Source organism: Odocoileus virginianus, chromosome 20, assembly GCF_023699985.2.
Source record: "Odocoileus virginianus isolate 20LAN1187 ecotype Illinois chromosome 20, Ovbor_1.2, whole genome shotgun sequence".
Lineage (NCBI taxonomy): Eukaryota > Metazoa > Chordata > Mammalia > Artiodactyla > Cervidae > Odocoileus > Odocoileus virginianus.
In genome coordinates this window covers 13,432,176-13,451,713 of record NC_069693.1, presented here as the reverse complement: position 1 = coordinate 13,451,713, position 19,538 = coordinate 13,432,176, and the positions used below count along the sequence as shown (strand labels likewise).

The following is a 19,538-nucleotide window of genomic DNA, read 5'->3' as shown; positions in this document are numbered from 1 at the left end:
GCTGTCTCTCTCCTGACCGTTCTTGTGTCCTGGTTCTCACTCTTCACCTCACCTCACCCGAGTCTGTCACTCCCCTGATGTCCCTGGATCTGCACTGTTCTTTCCTTTGCCCCTTCCCCTCTGTCCTTTGCCCCACAGCGGGGATGGGGAGCTCCAGGGGATGTCTGGTCCTAGGGTGAGGCCCTAGGATGGTACCCCTGCTCCCTCCTGTAGCCCCAGGGGAGGGCGTCTTCGTCTCCATCCCTTCCCTTCCCCCAGTCCCCAGCTTCCCGCCTCCCTCCCTCACTGCTTTCCTCCCTCCCTCACTGCTTCCCGCTGCAGCTGCAGCAGTCGGTTGCCAGGGCAACCACAGCTGGCTGGGTGGGAGCCCCCTCTTCCCCATCCCCCCCTCTTCTCCTTTCTCCTCCCCTCCACCCCATCCTCCCCTCTTCTTTCCAGCCAGGCTAGGAGGAGCTGGGACAAAGCCAAGAGAATGGCGGGGGTGCCGAGGGGAGCTGGGAGGGAGATGGAGGTAGGGGCCCCACTCCAGCTGTTCACCTCGGTTGCTTCTCCCCTCAAGAGGCCCCATCTCCCCTTCTAGGCGACGCCCCAAAGCAGCCTGGAGAACGAAGCCAACGATGTGGGCAGAGGGGTCAGCCCCACTTTAATACACAGAACAAGTTAATTCACAGCAGAGGCAGGCAATAAAGGAGACTCATTGACAAGGGGGGGTGGGCACGCCTGGATTGAGGGGAGACTCCCCCAAGCCCACCACTTCCCCCACTTGCAGTCTCGATTTCCCTTTTTTTTTTTTTAAACCCGAACAACAAACACACACAACCACAAGAAACAACCACGCCCCCTCGTGACCCAAAAGTGGCCCGCGAGGGTGGCAGGGAGGGGCGGGGAGGGGAAGGGGGAGAATCTAGTCCGTTGCAGAGTCTGTGCTTCTCATTCCAGCAGGCGCTGGGCAGGGGCCCGCCTCGCCCCACCGGCGACGGCCAGCCAAGGCCGGCAGGCACGGAGTGGGCACGGGCAGGCGGGCAGGGCTCTCAGGGAGGGAGCAGGAACGGAATTCAAAACCATGGTTCACATCGTCATGCAGTATCCACGGTGGGCACCGAGGGGGCGAGGGATGGACACCACGCCCCCCGACCCGGGGCCCAAGGAGGGGATGGTGCCCGTCTTGGGTGGGGAGGTGGGACAGCTGCAACTCCAGGGGCTGGGGGGAGGGGCCGCCAGGCAGGACGCTGGCGTAGACTGGTGCCCAGTAGATGCGCTCAGCAGTGCCCCCTCCACCCAGCCAGACCTTATAGGACTCTTTGTTATATATTAATTTCTCTCTTTTTTTTTTAAGTTTTTGACTTTTTCTTTAGAAAAAGGCTTTGTCCGTGCCCCCAGCCGGCATCCACCACCCCTCGTGCCCGCCTAGAGGCGGGGTATGGCTTTGAGGGGAGCAGAAGGCCCTGGTACCCATTTGCCAAGGGGGTGAGGAAGGAGGGAGGAAGGGAGAGGACCCTGTTGGGCCCACCAACCCACAGGGCAAACATTCCACTTGCTCAGAGGGGAGGGGGTGGCCCGGCCCCCTGGCCCCCTCTCTGGCTCCCCCCGCCCCTCCCACTGTGGGGCGTTAAGGATGGGGAGAGAGTGGAGGAGCTCCAAGAGGAGAGGCAGGTAGGCAGGCATCACCCCAGAGGTCCGGGCGAGCCAGAGCCAGGCCTAGGTGAGGGTGATGTAGGCAGATGCCTTCTCTTTCAGGTGCCGAAGACAGAGGTGACAACTCCAGCTCCCTGCGGGGCAGGTGGAGGGCAGGGAGTTGGGTCAGGTCTGGGCAGGGCTGCCCCCACCTCCACCCCCCGTCAGACCCTCCTCCTCTCACCTTCCGGGGGCTCCGCCATGGGGGGACTCAGGCAGTACATGTGGTAACCCCGATCGCAGTCGTCACAAAACAGCAGCTGGTCCTGGGGGGTGAGACCCGCCCAGCTGGCACCCTGGGGGTACGGGCACCAGAAACCGGGGTGGGGGGCGGGGGCAGGGGCCAGGTCAAAGGGGCTGGGGGAGGTGGTCCTCTTGCAAGACAAAGGGCTCTGAGAAGGTCATCTCTGCAAAACCCTGCTGGGCCACACCAGACGCCCTTAAGGACCGTCAGTTTGTGGTTTGTAGTTTGGGTTTTATAGGAATCTGTGGGGCATTGAAAATGACACTGAGATGGTCTGGAAGTCATGGGTTCAGGTCCCAGCGGAACCATGTTCCTAGCTGGGTGACCTCGGGCACGTGTCTTCTCCTCTCTGAGCGCGGTGTCTTCTCTGTGAAGTGGGAAGAAGAGCACCTACCTCAGGGCGGTTGGGAGCACTCAGAGAGTGAAGAGTGTTAAGTGCCGGGTTCAATTAATGGCCACTAACAACAGTAATAATACAGGTTACTGGTGTTCACAGGGAGGGCGCTCCAGGGAAAGGCGTGAGGCCCAGCTGGCAAAGAGAGTGCTGCCAGGTGTGGAGGCTGCCTGGGGGCAGGTCCCCGGGGGAGGGCGCAGATGGGTACTCACGTCGTTCTCCGAGGTGCCACACAGGCTGCAGGACTTGCACTCGATGCACTGCCAGCGGTAGGTGCGCACGGCCGCCGTCATGTTCACCGTGAACTGTAAACACGAGGGGTGTCCTGGGGGCCGAGGGGCAGGGATGTGGTTAGGGGTTGTCATGCCCCTGGTGGCTACTGACCCTGGGGAAGCCCCTGGGGGCTCAGCCCCCACCCCCTGGCTCACAAGGCCTGACCCCGCCCAGCCCACAGTGCCCCGTGCCCGTTCCGCAGGCAGCGCCGCCCCGGCCACCAGTCTCCTACCCAGCCACCATGGCAACCACACTCTGCTCCCCAGAACACCATGGCAACCGCATTCCATTACCCACGGTGCTGTGGCAACCACTTTCTACCACCCACAACACTGGGGCAGCCACGTTCTGTTAACCGCTGTGCTGAGGCAGCCACATTCCATTAGCCACAGCAGAGTGGCCAACCGATTCCCTTAACCGCAGAACGTGGCAACCACAGTCTTCCAGCCACGATGCCACGGCAACTGCCTTCCACAGAGGGGTCCCCACACCCTGGTTCCCTGCAGCCCAAGCCCATTACACACAACGCCACAGCAACCATGCCGTTAGCAACGTGACTGTGGAGCGTGTCAACCCTCTGGTCGTCCCACCAGCCCAGCGCAGACCCACAGCCATGACCCCAGGCCACCACGACACCCAATCGCCATGACAACCGTATTTCACTACCCGTAATACCATGACAACCACAATTCATTAGCCACTGTGCTGAGGCAACCACAGTCTCTTACCCACAAGTCCACCTTGGGAAACCACATTCTGTTAACCACAACTCCATGGCAAGCGCCCTCTGTTGCCCACAACATCCAGGCAGTGGCAATCGCTATCACAGCCCACCACCCCATGGTGTTTTGGCAGCCATCTTTCACTGTTCCCCATGCCAGACAGGCACGTGCCAGTGTCCACGATGCCATGACAACTGCGTCCCATTGTTCCCAGAGCCTCCCTGACCCCACTGAGTTTCCCACAGTCCTCAGCAGTTGAGTCAGCTGTTTATCCACCAGGATGCTCTGTGTTCCCCCCAGTTCTCTCTCCTCTGCTTCCTACCCTCCAGATCTGGAGTCTCTCCACCCCGGCCCCCAGAAGCCTCAGGTGGGGGTGCATCACCTGATCGCCCACAGTCAGCACAGGAGATGAGGTCCTCAGGACACCCTGTCTTCTTGGAGCCCCCCAGGCAGAAGTCGCAGTAGCCGTTGGGGATGACAGTGCCGTCAGGCGCCTTCTTGGCTGAAAGACAGCAGGCAGGGGTTGGCGGGGGCAGGAAGGGAGCCTCAGTCCAAGGCTGCTGCAGAAGTAGGGGCGGAGGGAGGCGTCCCTACCTGTGTGTTTCCTCTGTGACTCAGGGACCCAGGCCAATTCTTTGTAAAACTCTGGGGGTGGGGGACAGAGAGAGGGGCTCTCACCACAGGCAAGGCTCCACCCTGCCCACGGCCTCAGCCCCAGGGGTGAACCCCTTGTCCAGGCATGGGGGAGGTGAGGAGAGGGAGCCACTACCCCAAGCTGCATTCAGCAGCTAAAGAGAGTTGCAGGGAGCCCAGGTAATTCTCATCAGGACCCCCCAACTCTCTGAGAACAACTGACAGGGCCTCCTTATTAGGTAAAAACTTGGCAGGTACAGCTTTAGGAAAAGCCCCCTGCTTCCCCCGCCCATATGCACTTCTGCCAGACAGCCTCCCCCAACTAAGCCCCAACTAAATAAAAATTAGGTAGAGGCCAGTGGCCATGATCTGGTATGGAAACAGACACTCAGAAGGAAAATTCTGAACACAGAGGTGCTTGGATGTGTAGTAGGGGTGGGATGGAGAGACTGCTCTCTCCCACCGAGGAATGGGTGGGAGGATGGTTCCTCCACTGGCAGAGCCTCTTCCCAAGCCTTCCCCTATCCCTCAGCTGTCGAGGTTGGCACTGGATTGGCATGGGCGGATGCCAAGGGTTCCCAGGCCACGGCCCCTGCCCCTTGGCCGAAGCTTAGCAGAGAAGGGAGGAAGGGAGGCAAGGAGGGAGGGGAGTCATCTATCACCCCCCTCCCCAAGCTCTAATTGAAACAATAAATCAGACCCAGAAATATTACGCCCGGCCGGGAGCGAGGGAGAGATGGTTGGTTGCCATGGCAACCCCAGAGCCAGCATCCCCATGGTTGGTGGGGGGAGGGGACCGCTGAGCTGGAGATTTTCCAGAAATGTCTAATGTGCCCCCTCCCTCCCAGGCTCCTTAGCCCCCACTCCCAGGGCCCCTCACCACCCCACGCCCTGCCCGCCTGCTCACGTTTATGGTTGTTTTTCCGGTGGAAGGGCAGGGCGTGGCGTTCGGCGTTCTCCTCCCCCTCCTCCTCAGCCAGGTGGGTGTGGGTGTAGTGGTAGCTGAGCCCTGGCCGGTTCTTATACCGTTTCCCACAGACTGGAGAGTGAGCAGGGAGGGCCGGTCAGCCCTCCAGCCCCTGCCGCCTCCACCCTGGCCTCCAGGATCACACCTCCCCCCTCTGCCAGGGTCCAGAACAGGAGGGAAGGGGGCCAGTGCTGGGCAAGGTCTCTGGGTCCCACTCTCTCTCTCTCTCTCCTCCCCCCTCTTCAGAAGGACTCACTATCACAGACATACGGCTTGTCTCGGTCCTCCAGGGAAGCGGTGTCCTGGCGTTTCCGGAGCCCCCCGATGCCGTATGCCTGAAGGGAAAGAGTCAGGAGTAAGGGGCCAAGAAAGGGAAGGCACTAAAAGAATTTTCACCATTTGGGCCTGAAAGCCCAATCATAGTTCTGCCACTTCCTAGTGAGTCTAGGGTGACTCTCTTGACCTCTCGGAGGTTCCATTTTCTCATCTGTGCCACGAGTAGGAAGATAGCTCTAACCCACTGTACAATCTCTGTTTTGCAAATGGCTTAATATGCTCAGGCCTCAATTTCCTCACCTGTAAAATGGGTATAAAAATCCCCTACCCCTTCAGGCTGCTCTGAGAGTTAAATAAGGTAAAATTGGGGCAGGGTCTGAACATTGCACAAGCAATCAATGGAACCTGCCTTGAGAGGAAGGGTGATGGGAGGAGGTTTGGGAGCAATACCTTTCCTTTGGCCCTGTTCTTCCTCCTGGGCATGTCATCCTCTGGGTCTTCCACTTCAAGATCATGCGGAAACTCCAGTAGTTGCTGTTTCTGGGCATCAGGAGAAGGGAGACTGGGGTCAAGAAATGGGGTATTGTTCTACTTTGGGAGGTAGTTCTGGGCACAGCAAAGATCAGGGGTGGCAGGGCAAGTTAGGAGGTCTTTGCAAAAGAAGATGAAGTGTGGAGGGATGGAGACAGGATGCTCAAAGGTCCTAGGGAATCGGGAAATTTCAGAGCAGGAGCAAGATGGGCCAGGACACAGGCCAGTTGAGAGGGCAGCCACAGCCCCTGGACGGGTGGGGGTGGGGGTGGGCAGTCCTACCTGGCAGTCCATAATGGTCTCCTCCTCCTTCAGCTCTATCTTCTTCTCCCCTGTCTCGGCACACAGGAGAGCCTCAAGGACTGGCCCTTCGGGGAGGCCACCCTCCTTCTTCAGCGGTGCTTCACAGTCTGGGGACAAGACCACAGCAGGTAGGAGGGGGGTCAGGTGGAGAACTTGTCCCTGGAAGAGGACTCAGGCTGCCCAGGTTGGGGAATCATGCTCTTTGCCGGAGGAAAGAGGCTTTCCCACACTCAACCAGCAACAGACTCAAATATTCAACCATCCATACCTCCCTCAATACTTCCACACATCCTAAGGATGCCCAGACCCTGGAGAAGACACAGTCAGACCATCAGAGACCACTGGACATACTCAGGGAGAGACATGGCGGGACCTCCTGTATAACTACATAATACAAATAGGAGACCCTACCCAGACCCCCACAACTGGAGAGAACAGACATTCAAACAGCACACATGGGCATATACACAAGGGAGATACAGACAGATCATCTGAGACAGCCAGACACACAAAGGAAGAGATACACCCAGACACTCAGATACACCCAGACTCACGGAGGAGACATATTCAGACCCTTGGGCACACCCAGAGACACTCCAAAAGAGAACATTAGGCCATCAGACAAACCCAGACAATATGGGGAAAACACAACCAAACGGTACCAAACACCTGAACATACTTAGCGGGGAGAGAGACACACCAGAGAATCACTCAGATGGATACACATACACACAGGTGATACAGACAGTCCCTCTGGGACAATCAGACACACCCAGGAAGACAGAACCGAATGGACACGCCAATACACCTGCCTGGACCCACACAGATCTTTGGTCATGCCTGAGCAAGGGAAGAGAAACAGCCAGTGACTCTAATAGTACTGGACACATTTGAGAAGTGATAAAGCCAGACATTCGTGGAGCAGCAGACATGGGCAGAAATACACCTAATACACCAGACACTCAGGGACGAGATTCTCCCAGACATTCCAGAGCATCTGGTACTCAAAGGAAGAGAGACTCAGGAACAGATAAACCAGACACACTTAAGAGGAAATAAGCCTGGAAACACCTGAAAAGAGACACGAACACACAGACACACTGTACTACAAATGGAAAAAGTTACAACCAGACACTGACACACCCAGACACACTCAGACAGCCACAGGAAAAAATACACAGATACTCTGATACATCCCAACTCACAAGGGAAGAGATACACAAGGACGGGATACACCTGGACACACAAAACAGACACCACACTCTGTCCAGGAATGCGCTTGGATCCGAGGAGAAGATGCAGTCCAAAACTCAGGGGAAACTGGAGAGTCTCTGCACTAACCACAGACACACCCCAGCAGACACAGCCAGTCACTCAGACATGGGCCAGGAGGGAAATAAAGGCAGATGCTCAGACACACAAGGGCATCAACACACTGATCAGCGAGTGGTGTGGGCACCCACGGGGGCCACCCCGGCACAGGACGGACCCCACCTACCGATCTTATACTCGCAGGGCCGGAGTCTGGGGTCTTCCAGGATGTTGAGCCTCCGTTTCTTTCTCCAACAGCGGGCCGGGTACGTATAGATCTGTCCGGGGGCCAAACCTGGAGTAAGAAGGGCGGTAAGAACGCGGCAGGGAAGCCCGCGGCCCCGCCCCACCCCCGCCCTCCCTGCCGGTACCCGGGCCGCGGTGGGTCTTCTCCATCCAGATGTAGCAGTTGTTCTGGGCCACGCCGGTCTGCGAGTCGAGGAAGGGCAGGCGCAGGCTGCGCTCGGCGCACAGGCGCGCGTTGTAGCTGCGGCAGTGCTCGATGGCCTCGCGGTAGAAGTCCTCGCCTAGGCTGCGAGGGGCGGGTAAGCGGGCGGGCGGCTGTCAGCAAGGGCAAGGCGCACCCGGTCGCCCAGCACCCCTCCCCCAGCCCACCCGTAGGGAATGGGTGGGCCGACTCCTCCAACCTCACCTCTCCCCTCTGGTGGGGACCCAGGAGCCCCCAACCCGGGACTCAAGCGGGCCTCGAGCCAAGGAGTGCATACAATATAGAAACAGATAAAGATACACCAGGACACATCCATTCAGGCACATATCCAAATCCACAACACAAATGTATCGCACATAGTCACACAGGATTCACACACAAAGAGAGACATATCCCAAGACTCACAAAGGGAGAAACAGACACATCTCACATATGGGCACACACAAATATCTTCTGAAAAACGCAGATCTCGCAAGTTCCATAGTGTAGAAACAGATCACACACGTGTCCATGCACAAATATACATCACATATCCAGAGACACACAACATAAACAATCACCCACACAAAGACATACAACATGTAAACAGATTACACACCACAGACACTCACGCTCACTCATGCATCCAAAGACACACACACAGGTACACAAATGTTAAGAGAAAAAATGTTAAAACAAACTACCCATATAAGCACTTACACACATATCCAAATACACAACACAAATCACATATAATTCAAATACACTATACAAAGAAATCACACAGATTCACACAGGATACACACACACAGTCACAAAGATACACAATAATATAGAAACCAACATCTAAAATACCACATATTCAAATACACAAAGATACACATATATTCAATGTAGAAACAAATCCACCCATATTCACACAAAAATTTGCACATAAATACAGGAATACCTACATATCCAAAGACACAGAACACAAACGATGCACAGTTTCAAAGGACATGCACACACACTCAAAAGACTCAAATATCCAAAGATACCTAGAGTAGAATAAAAGAAATCAAATACACATCCACACACATATCCAAAAATAAAAAATAAAAAACACCAGAATCCGAACAAGTGACACACACTCCATATCCCAAGACAAAGGTACTGTGAGCTTCACTCAAGTTTACCAAGGTCCCCGCGCCCCTAGTCCATTTCACCCTCTCCCCAACCCCGGGGGTCTCAGGGCGGGACATGACCCCCTTTCCCGAAGAGGACTCGGAGTTCCGCACACTCTCCGCTCCTCCAGGAGCCGCGCGTCGGACACGGTTCTTGCCAGAGACCCACAGTCACACACACTCGCAACCCCGCTCAGCCCGGCCCACGGTGACAGCCCCCCAGACACCCCATCGGCCCCACCCCCAGCCGCCACACACACACACGCCCGCGCGATCCGCCCGCACGCCCTCCCCCACCTCCCGCCGGCCCGCAGCACCTCAGGGGGCCGGGGATGACCGTGGCCATCTTGCTCCCCGGGTCCTGCCCCCAGCAGGTCCCCGCCGGGCCGGTCCTCCCAGCGCTCGGGCGGGCGCTGAGGCCGCCCATCCATTCATTCCCGGGGGGCGGGAGCACCGGGGCCACAGCCAATCAGGGCGGCGGGGCGGGCCCTCCCGGGCCATGCTGGGAGTGGTAGTTCCCCGCCTGGGGCTGGCGGGACCCCACCGGGAAGCCGGTCAGAGGTGGGGCCCGAGGCACGCACAGCCGCTCACGCACGCTCACCCGTGCACACCTCGGAGTCTCGCACCTGGGTCTACACTCACGCATGCACACCTGGGCTCGCACACACCCACACACGGCGGCTTACACACACATTCACACATATACTCGCAGCCTCCCACGCAGACTCACGCACACTCCCTCTCCCACACCTTCGCACAGACTCGCATACATTTGCACTCACACAAACACTTGAGTGCCAGGAGACTTAGAGACACCGTACAGATGCCCACGCAAACGTCCCGCCAACGCATGGCTCCCTGACGCCGCCCCCTGCCCCCAGTCCCTCCTAGCTCTAGAGAACCCTCTCGGTCCCGGTCTCTGGTCTCCGTCGGGGCTGTCTCTCTCACAGGGACCACGCCCGACTCAACGCCTTCCCCGGCCTGACAGCAGCCGTGCAGTTGTGTCCTGTAGCCACACTTCCTGGGTTCAAATCCTGACTCCACCACTTGGTGGCCATGTGACCCTGGGCAAATAATCTTTCTGGGAATCAGTTTCCTCATCTGTAAAATAAAGATGATGCCTCCTTGGATTATTGTGAGGATTAAATGAGTAAGTATTGGGGTGTGCATGTGTTAAGTCGCTTCAGCGGTATCTGACTCTTTATGACCCCATGGACTGTAGCCCGCCAGGCTCCTCTGTCCATGGGATTCTCCAGGCAAGAATACTGGAGTGGGTTGCCATACCCTCCTCTGGGGAATCTTCCCAACCCAGGGATTGAACTCTTTATGTCTCCTGCGTTGGCAGGAGGGTTCTTTACCACTAGCGCCACCTGGGAAGCCCTTAGATATTGGTAAATTGCTTCAAAAGTCACCTGACAGTGACTTCACTGTTGGTCCAGTGGTTGAGACTCCGCACTCCCTCTGCAGGGGGCACAGGTTGGTTGGGGAACAAAGATCCCTTATTCCAGGCAGTTTAGCAAACAAGCAAACAAACAACAAACAAAACAAAAGGTACCTGACAGGTAGTAGGTGTTCAATAAATTCATTCATTCCACAAAGAGGACCTGATGTGTACTGAGATGTGAAATGGTGATAGCTAACCATCATTAGAAAGAATAGTGCTTGGCGTATGTGTGCTAGTCACTCAGTCGTGTCCGACTCTTTGCAACCCACGAACTGTAGCCCACCAGGCTCCACTGTCCATGGGATTCTCCAGGCAAAAATACTGGAGTGGGTTGCCATTTCTTCCTCCAGGTGATCTTCCCGACCCAGGGATCAAACCTGAGTTTCCTGAATTGCAGGCAGATTCTTTACCCTCTGAGCCACCAGGGAAGCTTGGCATATAATAGATGCTTAAAAAATATTTGTGAAGAATAAATATACTGAGTAGCCACCAAGTGCAGGCACAGTTCTTTAACAGAGATTCACCTGTCTGGTCCTCATAATGACCCACCAGGGTGATATTATCATTACCCCCATTTTCCCGGAGGAAGTAGAGTCTCATGCCGTCAGCCCTTGGTGTTTGCTTGAAGGTGAGACTAAGAGAAGTATTCACTCACCCAGATGTCTGTACCATGTGGGTCACCCCCTTCTTTCTGCCACTGTCACCCACACTGACTCCACCGTAAGGGATGCCCAGAGAGGAAGCTGACCTATGGAGTCCCAGCACTTGCCAAGTCCCACTCACCCACACCAAACCCACACCCCCATCCAAAGTTCCTGTTCAGGTTTGAGCCCTTGCGTGGATAAAAAGGCCCACAGATGTCCTTGTCTACCAGGGAGCTCTCCAGAAGACAGAAGAGGCCTTAAAGCCCTCACCTCTTTTGTGTCTTGATGCCCCCACCTACCTCCCTGATGAGAGAGGCCCCCTCCAGGTCTTCCACACCCATGGTCACTTCTACACACACACACACACACACACACACACACACTTCCCTGGTTGTCCAGTGGTTTAGATTCCACAATCCCCAGTGCAGGGGTCATGAATTCAATCCCTGGTCAGGGAACTAAGATCCTCCAGGCAGCAAGGCATGACCCCAAAACAAAAAACAAAATACACACACACACACACCTCTAGTCTTAGACCCCTTCCACAGGCTCTCCCCCATCTGTCCCAGGTAAGGCCCTGACCTCCCTCTCCTCAAACCCTAAAAGCAGGGAGTGGGTCTCTGCTTCACATCCGGCCTAGAGCAGATGGCAAGGGGGTGAGGCACCTCACTGCGTCACACGTCACACAGTGCCACAGGGACACTGGCACCTCAGTCACTCTGGCCTCCAGGTCCCCTACAGTGGCCACCCCGATCTCATCCACAGTGAGCCCTGCCCCCTCAACCCACCAGCTCAGCTATGAGAGCCCTTGCCACCTTCCTCTGTCACCTCCCACCAACCTCTAATACACCCTTACACTTGCTCCCCACACCTCTAGCCTCAGGCACCTGGCTCACCCCAGAACGTTGGCATCAGTTTTGCTCAGCTTGGAGCCTGAGTGCAGAACACTCCATCAGCTCCCTGGAGGCCCTTGTCCACTAGTGCAGTTTGACCCACAGCTGACACCTGGAGAGGGGTCTCTCTCCCCTTCCTTACCCCTAGTCACCCTCACAGACCCCTCAGCCGCAGTCAAGCTCCCCTGTCCAAACACGGGAGCTCCCCATCCCCCCATGTGGAAACGACCACAAGTGAATTCAACATTGATACTAAACAGTAAAGAATCTGCCTCCGATGCAAGAGACCTAGGTATGATCCCCGGGTCAGGAGGATCCCCTAGAGAAGGAAATGAAAACCCACTCCAGTATCTTTGCCAGGAGAATTCCGTGGACAGAGGAAACTTGCAGGCACCAGTCCATGGGGTCGCAAAAAGTCAGACACAACTGACACTTTGACTACACTTAGTCAGAGTCAGGCTCAGTACCAAGTGCTTTACAAACATCAGAGCAGCAACCATGAGATAACAAGAACTGTAATGATGCCCCAATTCACAGATGGCAACACTGAGGCTCAAGGTTGGGGAGGTGGTTAGTGCTCAAGATAGGGTTCCAATGCAAGCAGTCAGAACCCTCCAGAGCCCATTCCTAAGGGGACTGGATTCTCTCAGGAGCCAGCCCCTTCCCTCCCCTCACCTCCTGTAGATCCCTCAGAAGGTGAGTGCAAAGAGGGTTACTGGCACTCCCACCCCCAAGCTTACTCAGGTCTTCAGCCCCTCCCCCCCAATGGCTGCCCCAAACCTACTCCAAGAGGTCAGAGTGAGGAGGTCTGGATACCTATGATCCACCAACCTGCACGGGAGCCCTGTGCCAGCCAGTTTGAGGGTGTCCCTGATAAGGGTAACATGTCTGTGTTGAAGAACTGGAGCGAGAGGGAGGCAGAAACTGTCACCGTTACACACCGTCTCACGCCTACCCCAGCCCCACACACACCCTCCAAGCCGGCTTGGCTCTCCGCAAAGCCACACGTGTAGGCGCGAGCTTGCAAGGCCCGGCCGCTCCTGGCCCACCTGCCCCCACCATCAGAAACCTGAAGCTACTGGGGGCCTTAGGTCCGCCACCCCAGGCACAGCCTTTCCGAAGGGAGGGCGGGGGCGCCCCGAGCCCCTCCCTCACCCCAACCCCCAGCACCCGTAGCTCAAGGTCAAGGTGGCGGAGGCGAGGGGCTGCGGGGAGGGTGCAGGAGGTCGCCCCGGCCCCTTTGTGCGGCGCCGCGGGCGTTCGCCCTCCGCCTTCTCCCCGCCAGGCCGGGGAGCGGGGGAGGGGAGGGCCGCGCGCGCCAGCCGGGGAGGGAGAGCCGGAGCGGCCGCGCGCCTGTCACTCCCAGCCCGCTGTCAACGCCTGGGGAAGGGGGCGGGGAGCACTGGGACCCAGGAGTTCGGGATCCCGAGGAAGGAGCGAGAGAGACGGAAAGAGAGGGAAGAAGTGGAGAGAGCGAGGGCTGGCCAGGAGAGGAGAGGGCTGGGAGAGAGCTTAGGCTGGAACCCAGGTGTCCAGGATGCCAGCCGCGGGGCCCGGGAGGAAGCGAAGCTCGGAGGAGGCACGCGGACAGGGAGAAACGGAGGGAATCCCCGGAGACTGAGGGCGCTCCCAGCACCCTCTCCCGAGGCATCCGCTCCCCAAGGAGATAGGAGATGCTATCATTACATGTGTACGGGCAGGGAGAGGCAGGGAGTCCACGGTCTAAACTGACCGGAGCGTCGGGGCTTTAGGTCCTGAAGACCCGGGAAGAAAAAAAAGGGGGGCAGACAGCAGGGATCGAATCGGGGACCCCCGACGTCTCAGCTCCCACCCTGCGGCCGCGCAGGCAGAGGTCCCCGGAGAAAGAGGAAAGAGAGAAAGATGCTTTTGAGGAGGTAGAGACCTGGGAGACTAGGGTCCGGACTTGGGCATTCGTACTCCCAGCCCCAGACAGGGGCAGACCCGGCGCCCCCAGAGACTCGGAGGAGGAGAAGAAAGCCCCTACCCCCACTCTGGGTGGGGAAACGGCCTCCGCCACCCCCAGCCCGCGCCACATTCCTTCACTGACAGCGACAAAAGAAGAGGCGCCCCCGCGACCCTGGAGTGGCTCCTGCCCCCAGCCCCAGGGGGTAGACAGGGGGTGGCGCCCCCCCCCCCCGGGGGGGGGCAGGGGGACAGGCTGGGGGCCCCATTCAACTACCATCCGCCCACTGCGTCCCCCTCCCCAGCGAGGGCGGGGGCAGGGTTCGGGTAGGGGGCGGGATGGAGGGACGTGGACGGCGGGGACACTCACGACTTGAGCGGGTTCTGAATGGCGGTGGCCATGGCCCGCTCGGCTGGGCCGCCTCCGGCCCGGGGCGCCGCTGCCGCCGCGCGCGGGCCCAGCCCGGCCTGCGCCGCCCGCTCTGCCGCCCAGCGCGCTACGATTTCATTCATTCTTGGGGCTGCAGCGCGAGCGGAGCGGGGCGGGCCGGGGGCGGGGCTCGGCCAATCCCCGCACCTCCCGGCGCACGACGGGACGTGGAGTCTAGGGGCGCGCGGCGGCGCCCGAGGGCGCCCCTGTCCGGACTACACGTCCCAGGGGGCGTAGGGAGGACCGTGTGCCCATTGGCTACTGAGGATACAGGGCGGGGCTGGGCTCGCCCCAGAGCATCCTTTCCCCTCCCTGGAGTGCTCCCTTCCCAGCTTAGGCTCTCGAACCTCCAAGAACCACGGGCGCGCGGGAATGGGTGGTCGCTGATTTCTGGGTCTCCCCTGGGTATGTGGATGACCCCAGGGTCTGTCGTGTATTGTCTTTGCCTACTTCTCAGGTGTCTCTTCTTTTGTAAGCCAGTCTATAAGCTAGCACAGGGGTTAATCAATGCCTTTGTTCATTTATTAAGTGCCAGGCACTCTTCTAGGCACTGGGGAGACAGCATGAACAACAGACAGAATTGCTGCTCTCAAGGAGCTGAACTGTGAGTGGAGAAAAACAGATGATAAACAAGCAAACAAGCTGTTAATTTTACAGAGTGATAAGTGCTGTAAAGAAAGTGTCTTCTCTGAGGAGGTGACGGTTGAGCTGAGATCTGAGAAGCTGCCATCATGCAATACACAGAAGCAGGAAAAGCTTGGCAAGTTCAAAGATTAGTGTGGAAAGCTAGTGAAAAAGAGTCGAGTGAGTGAGGGGGGAAACAAGGTTAGCGAGAGAGCAAGGAATCAGATCATGTAGGGCCTTGTAGGCCATTATAAAGAAAATGGATTTTTGTTCCAAGTGCAATCAATCATCCTTGACTCTTCTTTTTTTCACACACACCTCAAGTCCATCATCAAATCCTGTTATCTCTACATTCACAAAAATAGATCCAAAATCTACCCACCCTTCTCCCTTCACAACTTCCATCCTGGGACTCCCTCCTCCTATCATCTCCCCTCTGGACAATCCCTGCCTCTTCTCTCCAGGGTAGGCAGAGTGAACTGCCTAAAACAGCTGGCATCACCACGCTCTCTGGCTCAAAACTTCCAATGACTTCTTTCACACTTGGAATACCCTCAGGGCCCTACTCAAGCAGGTCCCCAACCTCCATCTCATTTCCTCTATTTATTTATTTATTTAGGCTGTGTGGATCTTAGTTGCGGCTCCAGGATCTTCATTGTGTGGCATGCAAACTCTTAGTTGTGGCGTGCATGCTGGATGTAGTTCTCCAGTCAGGATGGAACCTGGCCCCCTTGCATTAGGAGAACAGAGTCTAACCCTCTGGACCACCAGGGAAATCTCCTCACTCCCCCCACCACCCCAGTTACATTTCTGATCTCATCTCCCTTCTTCTTTTCCTCGACTAGCTTTGCCGACTCATTGGAAAAGACCCTGATGCTGGGAAAGATTGAAGGCAGGAGAAGGGGTTGACATGGTTAGATGGTTGGATGGCATCACCGACTCGATGGACATGAGTTTGAGTAATCTCTGGGAGTTGGTGATGGACAGGGAAGCCTGGTTTTCTGCAGTCCATGGGCTCACAAAGAATTGGACACGACTAAGCAACTGAACTAACTAATTTTGCTCCAGCCACACTGGCCTCCTCCTTATTCCTGGAACATTCTGGCCCCACTTCAGCCACAGGACCTTTGCTGTTCTCACTGCCTAGAATGCTCCTCCCCTAGGCATCTTCACGGTTCCAACCCTGACTTTATTCAGGTTTCTGAATTAATGTCACTTCCTCAGAGACAACCTCAGCTAAAATGGCATCCCTGAGAAACTCTATGTCCTCTTAAAAGCTTTTTTTTTTTTTTCCCCTGGAATTTCCCTGGTGGTCCAGTGGCTAAAACTCCACTCTCCCAATGTAGGGAGTCTGGGTTCAATCCCTGGTCAGGGAACTAGATCCTGTATGCCAATGTTTGCCATATGGAAAAGACCTTGATGCTGGGAAAGATTGAGGGCAGGAGGAGAAGGGGACGACAGAGAATGAGATGGTTGGATGGCGTCACCGACTTGATGGGATGAGTTTCAGCAAACTCAGGGAGATGGTGAAGGACAGGGAAGCCTGGCATGCTGCAGTCCATGGGGTCACAGAGAGTCGGACACGACTGAGTGACTGAACAACAAAATGCTGGTCCTGTGCCGCTGCAACTAAGATCTGGTACAGCCACATAGATTAATGCTTTTTTTTAAAAAGCTTTCTTTTTCTCCCAACACTTACAGTAATCCATCCTCATGCTATAGACCTATTTACTTACTTGATTTATTACCTTTGCCACCCCTTTGAATACCAGCTCTATGAGGCAGAGATTGTTATTTAATCCACTGCTCTCTCCCCAGTGCCTAAAACAGGGCCTGAAAGATAGCAGGTGCTCAACAATTAATTGTTGAATAAATAAATGAATCAGTCATTATACTCCATGTCTCTCCCCACTGTCTGGCTCTGTGGAGCGCAACCAGCAAGGAGAGAAAGAGTCAGGCAGGCTCCAGGCTGTGCCCTCCCATACACATAGACACTTAGACAATCTGAAGGGGACCAGGGTGGTGGCCAGGGTAGCGGGGGGGGGGGGGGCGTTGTTGAATTAAGACAACTTTCCCAGCAGAGGGTCTGGAGCTAAAGCTTCAAGGCAAAAAGAAAGGAGAGGTTTGTTTCTACAGTATCATGTTTGTTTCTACAGTATCATGCTCTGTGTGGGCATGCAATGATGTGTTTGCACTACTTATTTATGTATTGGCTGCACTGAATCTTCATTGCTGCATGCGAGTTTGTCTCCAGTTGTGGCCAGTGAGGGCTACTCTCTGGTTTCGGAGTATGGGCTCTAGAGCAGAGGCTCGCTAGTTGCGGCACACAGGGTTCGTTGCTCCGTGGCTTGTGGGATCTTCCCAGACTGGGGATCGAACCCACGTCCCCTGCATTGGCAGGCAGATTCTCAACCACTGGACCACCAGGGAAGGCCCGGCAATGAAATGTTTGATGGCTCTGCCCTAGGCTCTGCCTTAAGTTTGCAGTCCTGTGGGGTAACAGACCCCTCACTATACAATGGGTGGGGGAAGCCCAGGCAGAGGGGTCAGGAGATACACTGGCTGGGGGAGCCCAGAGGAGTTTCCTGACCCAGTCTAGGGGTCAGGGAGGGCTTCTTGGAGGAAGTTTCAGGGAAATCTTTTTAAGTGTTGACCCTCTGATCTCTCTAGACACAAGGTAAGTCCCTGTCCTGACCTCTTGTGTCCCTGATGCCTGATCTTCCCGTCACTCAAGTCTTGGTAACAAGCAATTTAATCACTTCTTTAATCATTTCTTCCAACCTGGAACCCAGAGATTTGACCACCAGAGGGCACTGTGGCTCCAGTTTTTGTCTCCGTGGGCTGTCCAGGAATCCTCAGATCCAGCAGGGACATTGCGCAGGGCAGTGAGGCCAACCAGTGGACACATTGGTGCCCCCCGACTCTGAGCCTCAGACCCTGCCCACAACCTGGTCATTAAGGTTTGAGCCCCTCCCTGCAATAACTCCTGTGGAATCAATGTGTGTGTGCGCGGTAAGTCACTTCAGTCGTGGCCGACTCCTTGCAACACTGTAGACCATAGCCGGCCAGGCTCCTCTGTTCATGCGATTCTCCAGGCAAGAATACTGCAGTGGGCTGCCATGACCTCCTCCAGGGGGTCTTCCTGACCCAGGGATTGAATCCACATCTCTTGTCTCCTGCACTGGCATGCAGGTTCTTTACCACTAGCGCCACCTGGGAATCAGTAGGAGTCCCTCTGCCCCAGGCCCCTGGGAGCCCAGCTTGGGCCTCTGAGGGAGACAGTTGTTTAGCCTCCCTGATCCTCTCTTCCCCACTATTCTTCAGAGGGTACAGCCCTCCCCTAAACTGCCCTTGGGATGTTCAGACATGACCCCCAGAAGTCTCCTGCCCAGATGGGGATACTGAGGTATACAGGAGGTGTGGCTGGTAGGGGGTGGGGGAGGGTGTCACACAATACCAGGACAAAAACAATAACAATTAATAATAATAACCACAATACAGGACTTCCCTGGTGGCGAAGTGGATAAGAATCCACCCACAAATGCCGGGGACACGGGTTCCATCCCTGGTCCAGGAAGATTCCACGTGCCACGGAGCAGCTAAGCTAGTGAACTACAACTTACCGAAGCCCACGGGCCCTAGAGCCTGTGCTCCGCAACGAGAGAAACCACCACAATGAGAGGCCCTCACAGTGCAACCAGAGAAAGCCCACGGGCAGCAATGAAGATCCAGCGCACCCAATAAACAAGGGAAAAACAATATATAAGGCCCCACTATTTAGCACCTCCTGTTTATCAAGACCTGTCCTGAGCCTTTTACAGGTCTCATGTTGCTGTCATAGAGACCACACTTTGTAAGCGGGACTCTTCACCTCAGAGTCAGACCAGACAATCTGGGCTCAGAGAGACAACACCCTTATCAAAAGACCCCATTCATCATGGCAGGAAGATCTGGGACTTTTTAAATTAGTTTTTATTGGAATATAGTTGCTTTACAATATGCTAGTTTCTACTGTACAACAAGATGAGTCAGCTATATGTATACGTTTAACCCCTCTTCGTTTGGGTTTCCTTCCCATGTAGGTAGAGTTCCCTGTGCTATATAGGTTCCCATTAGTTATCTATTTCATATATAGTAGCAAATATAGGCCAATCCCAATTTCCCAATTCATCTCACCCTCCTTTTCCCCCCTCGGTGTCCATATGTCCATTCTCTATATCTGTGTCTATATTTCTGTTTTGCAAGTAAGATCATCTACACCATTTTTCTTGATTCCACATATATGTGTTAATATACAGTATTCTTTTTCTCTTTCTGACTTACTTCACTCTGTATGACAGACTCTAAGCCCATCCACATCTCTACAAATGAACCAATTTCATTCCTTTTTATGGCTAAGTAATATTCCATTGGGCCTTCTGCCATGGCTCAGTGGTAAAAACACTGCCTACAATGCAGGAGACTTGGGTTTGATCCCTGTGTCAGGAAGATCCGCTGGAGGAAGAAATGGCAACCCACTCCAGTATTCTTGCCTGGAAAAATCTCATGGACAGAGGAGCCTGGTGGGCCACAGTCCACGGGGTTTCAAAAAGCTGGATATGACTAAGCAGCTGAGCGGACTTCCCTTCCCTGGTAGCTCAGCTGGTAAGGAATCTGCCTGCA

General features: G+C 55.7%; 1 protein-coding gene across 8 annotated transcripts; it reads right to left on the bottom strand.

Annotated features, from left to right (window-relative positions):
- Positions 1 to 618: 618 nt before the first annotated feature.
- On the bottom strand, positions 619 to 14,362 carry DPF1 (double PHD fingers 1). Of its 8 annotated transcripts, none has more exons than XM_070450948.1 (12): positions 14,193 to 14,361; positions 7,700 to 7,860; positions 7,516 to 7,623; positions 5,997 to 6,124; positions 5,634 to 5,723; positions 5,164 to 5,242; positions 4,848 to 4,979; positions 3,902 to 3,952; positions 3,690 to 3,809; positions 2,525 to 2,637; positions 1,859 to 1,970; positions 619 to 1,769 (listed from the first exon to the last, which is right to left on the bottom strand). In XM_070450948.1, exons 1-12 carry the CDS (start codon positions 14,333 to 14,335, stop codon positions 1,699 to 1,701), a joined length of 1,308 nt encoding a protein of 435 aa, XP_070307049.1. In that variant the 5' UTR covers positions 14,336 to 14,361; the 3' UTR covers positions 619 to 1,698. The 8 variants fall into 8 exon arrangements, with proteins under 8 accessions (XP_070307049.1, XP_070307051.1, XP_070307052.1 ...); XM_070450950.1 differs by having other exon boundaries at positions 1,859 to 1,940; positions 14,193 to 14,358; XM_070450951.1 differs by lacking the exon at positions 14,193 to 14,361 and adding an exon at positions 9,236 to 9,390.
- Positions 14,363 to 19,538: the final 5,176 nt, after the last annotated feature.

What these genes read in the sequence shown, in the direction of transcription:
- DPF1 (XM_070450948.1), bottom strand. Translation starts at nt 14,335, where the DNA reads ATGAATGAAATCGTAGCGCGCTGGGCGGCAGAGCGGGCGGCGCAGGCC. An exon ending in GAAGACCCACCGCGGCCCGG is followed by an intron (nt 7,624 to 7,699) that starts GTACCGGCAGGG and finishes TTCTTACTCCAG; the next exon opens with GTTTGGCCCCCGGACAGATC. An exon ending in GCCCTGCGAGTATAAGATCG is followed by an intron (nt 6,125 to 7,515) that starts GTAGGTGGGGTC and finishes TCTTGTCCCCAG; the next exon opens with ACTGTGAAGCACCGCTGAAG.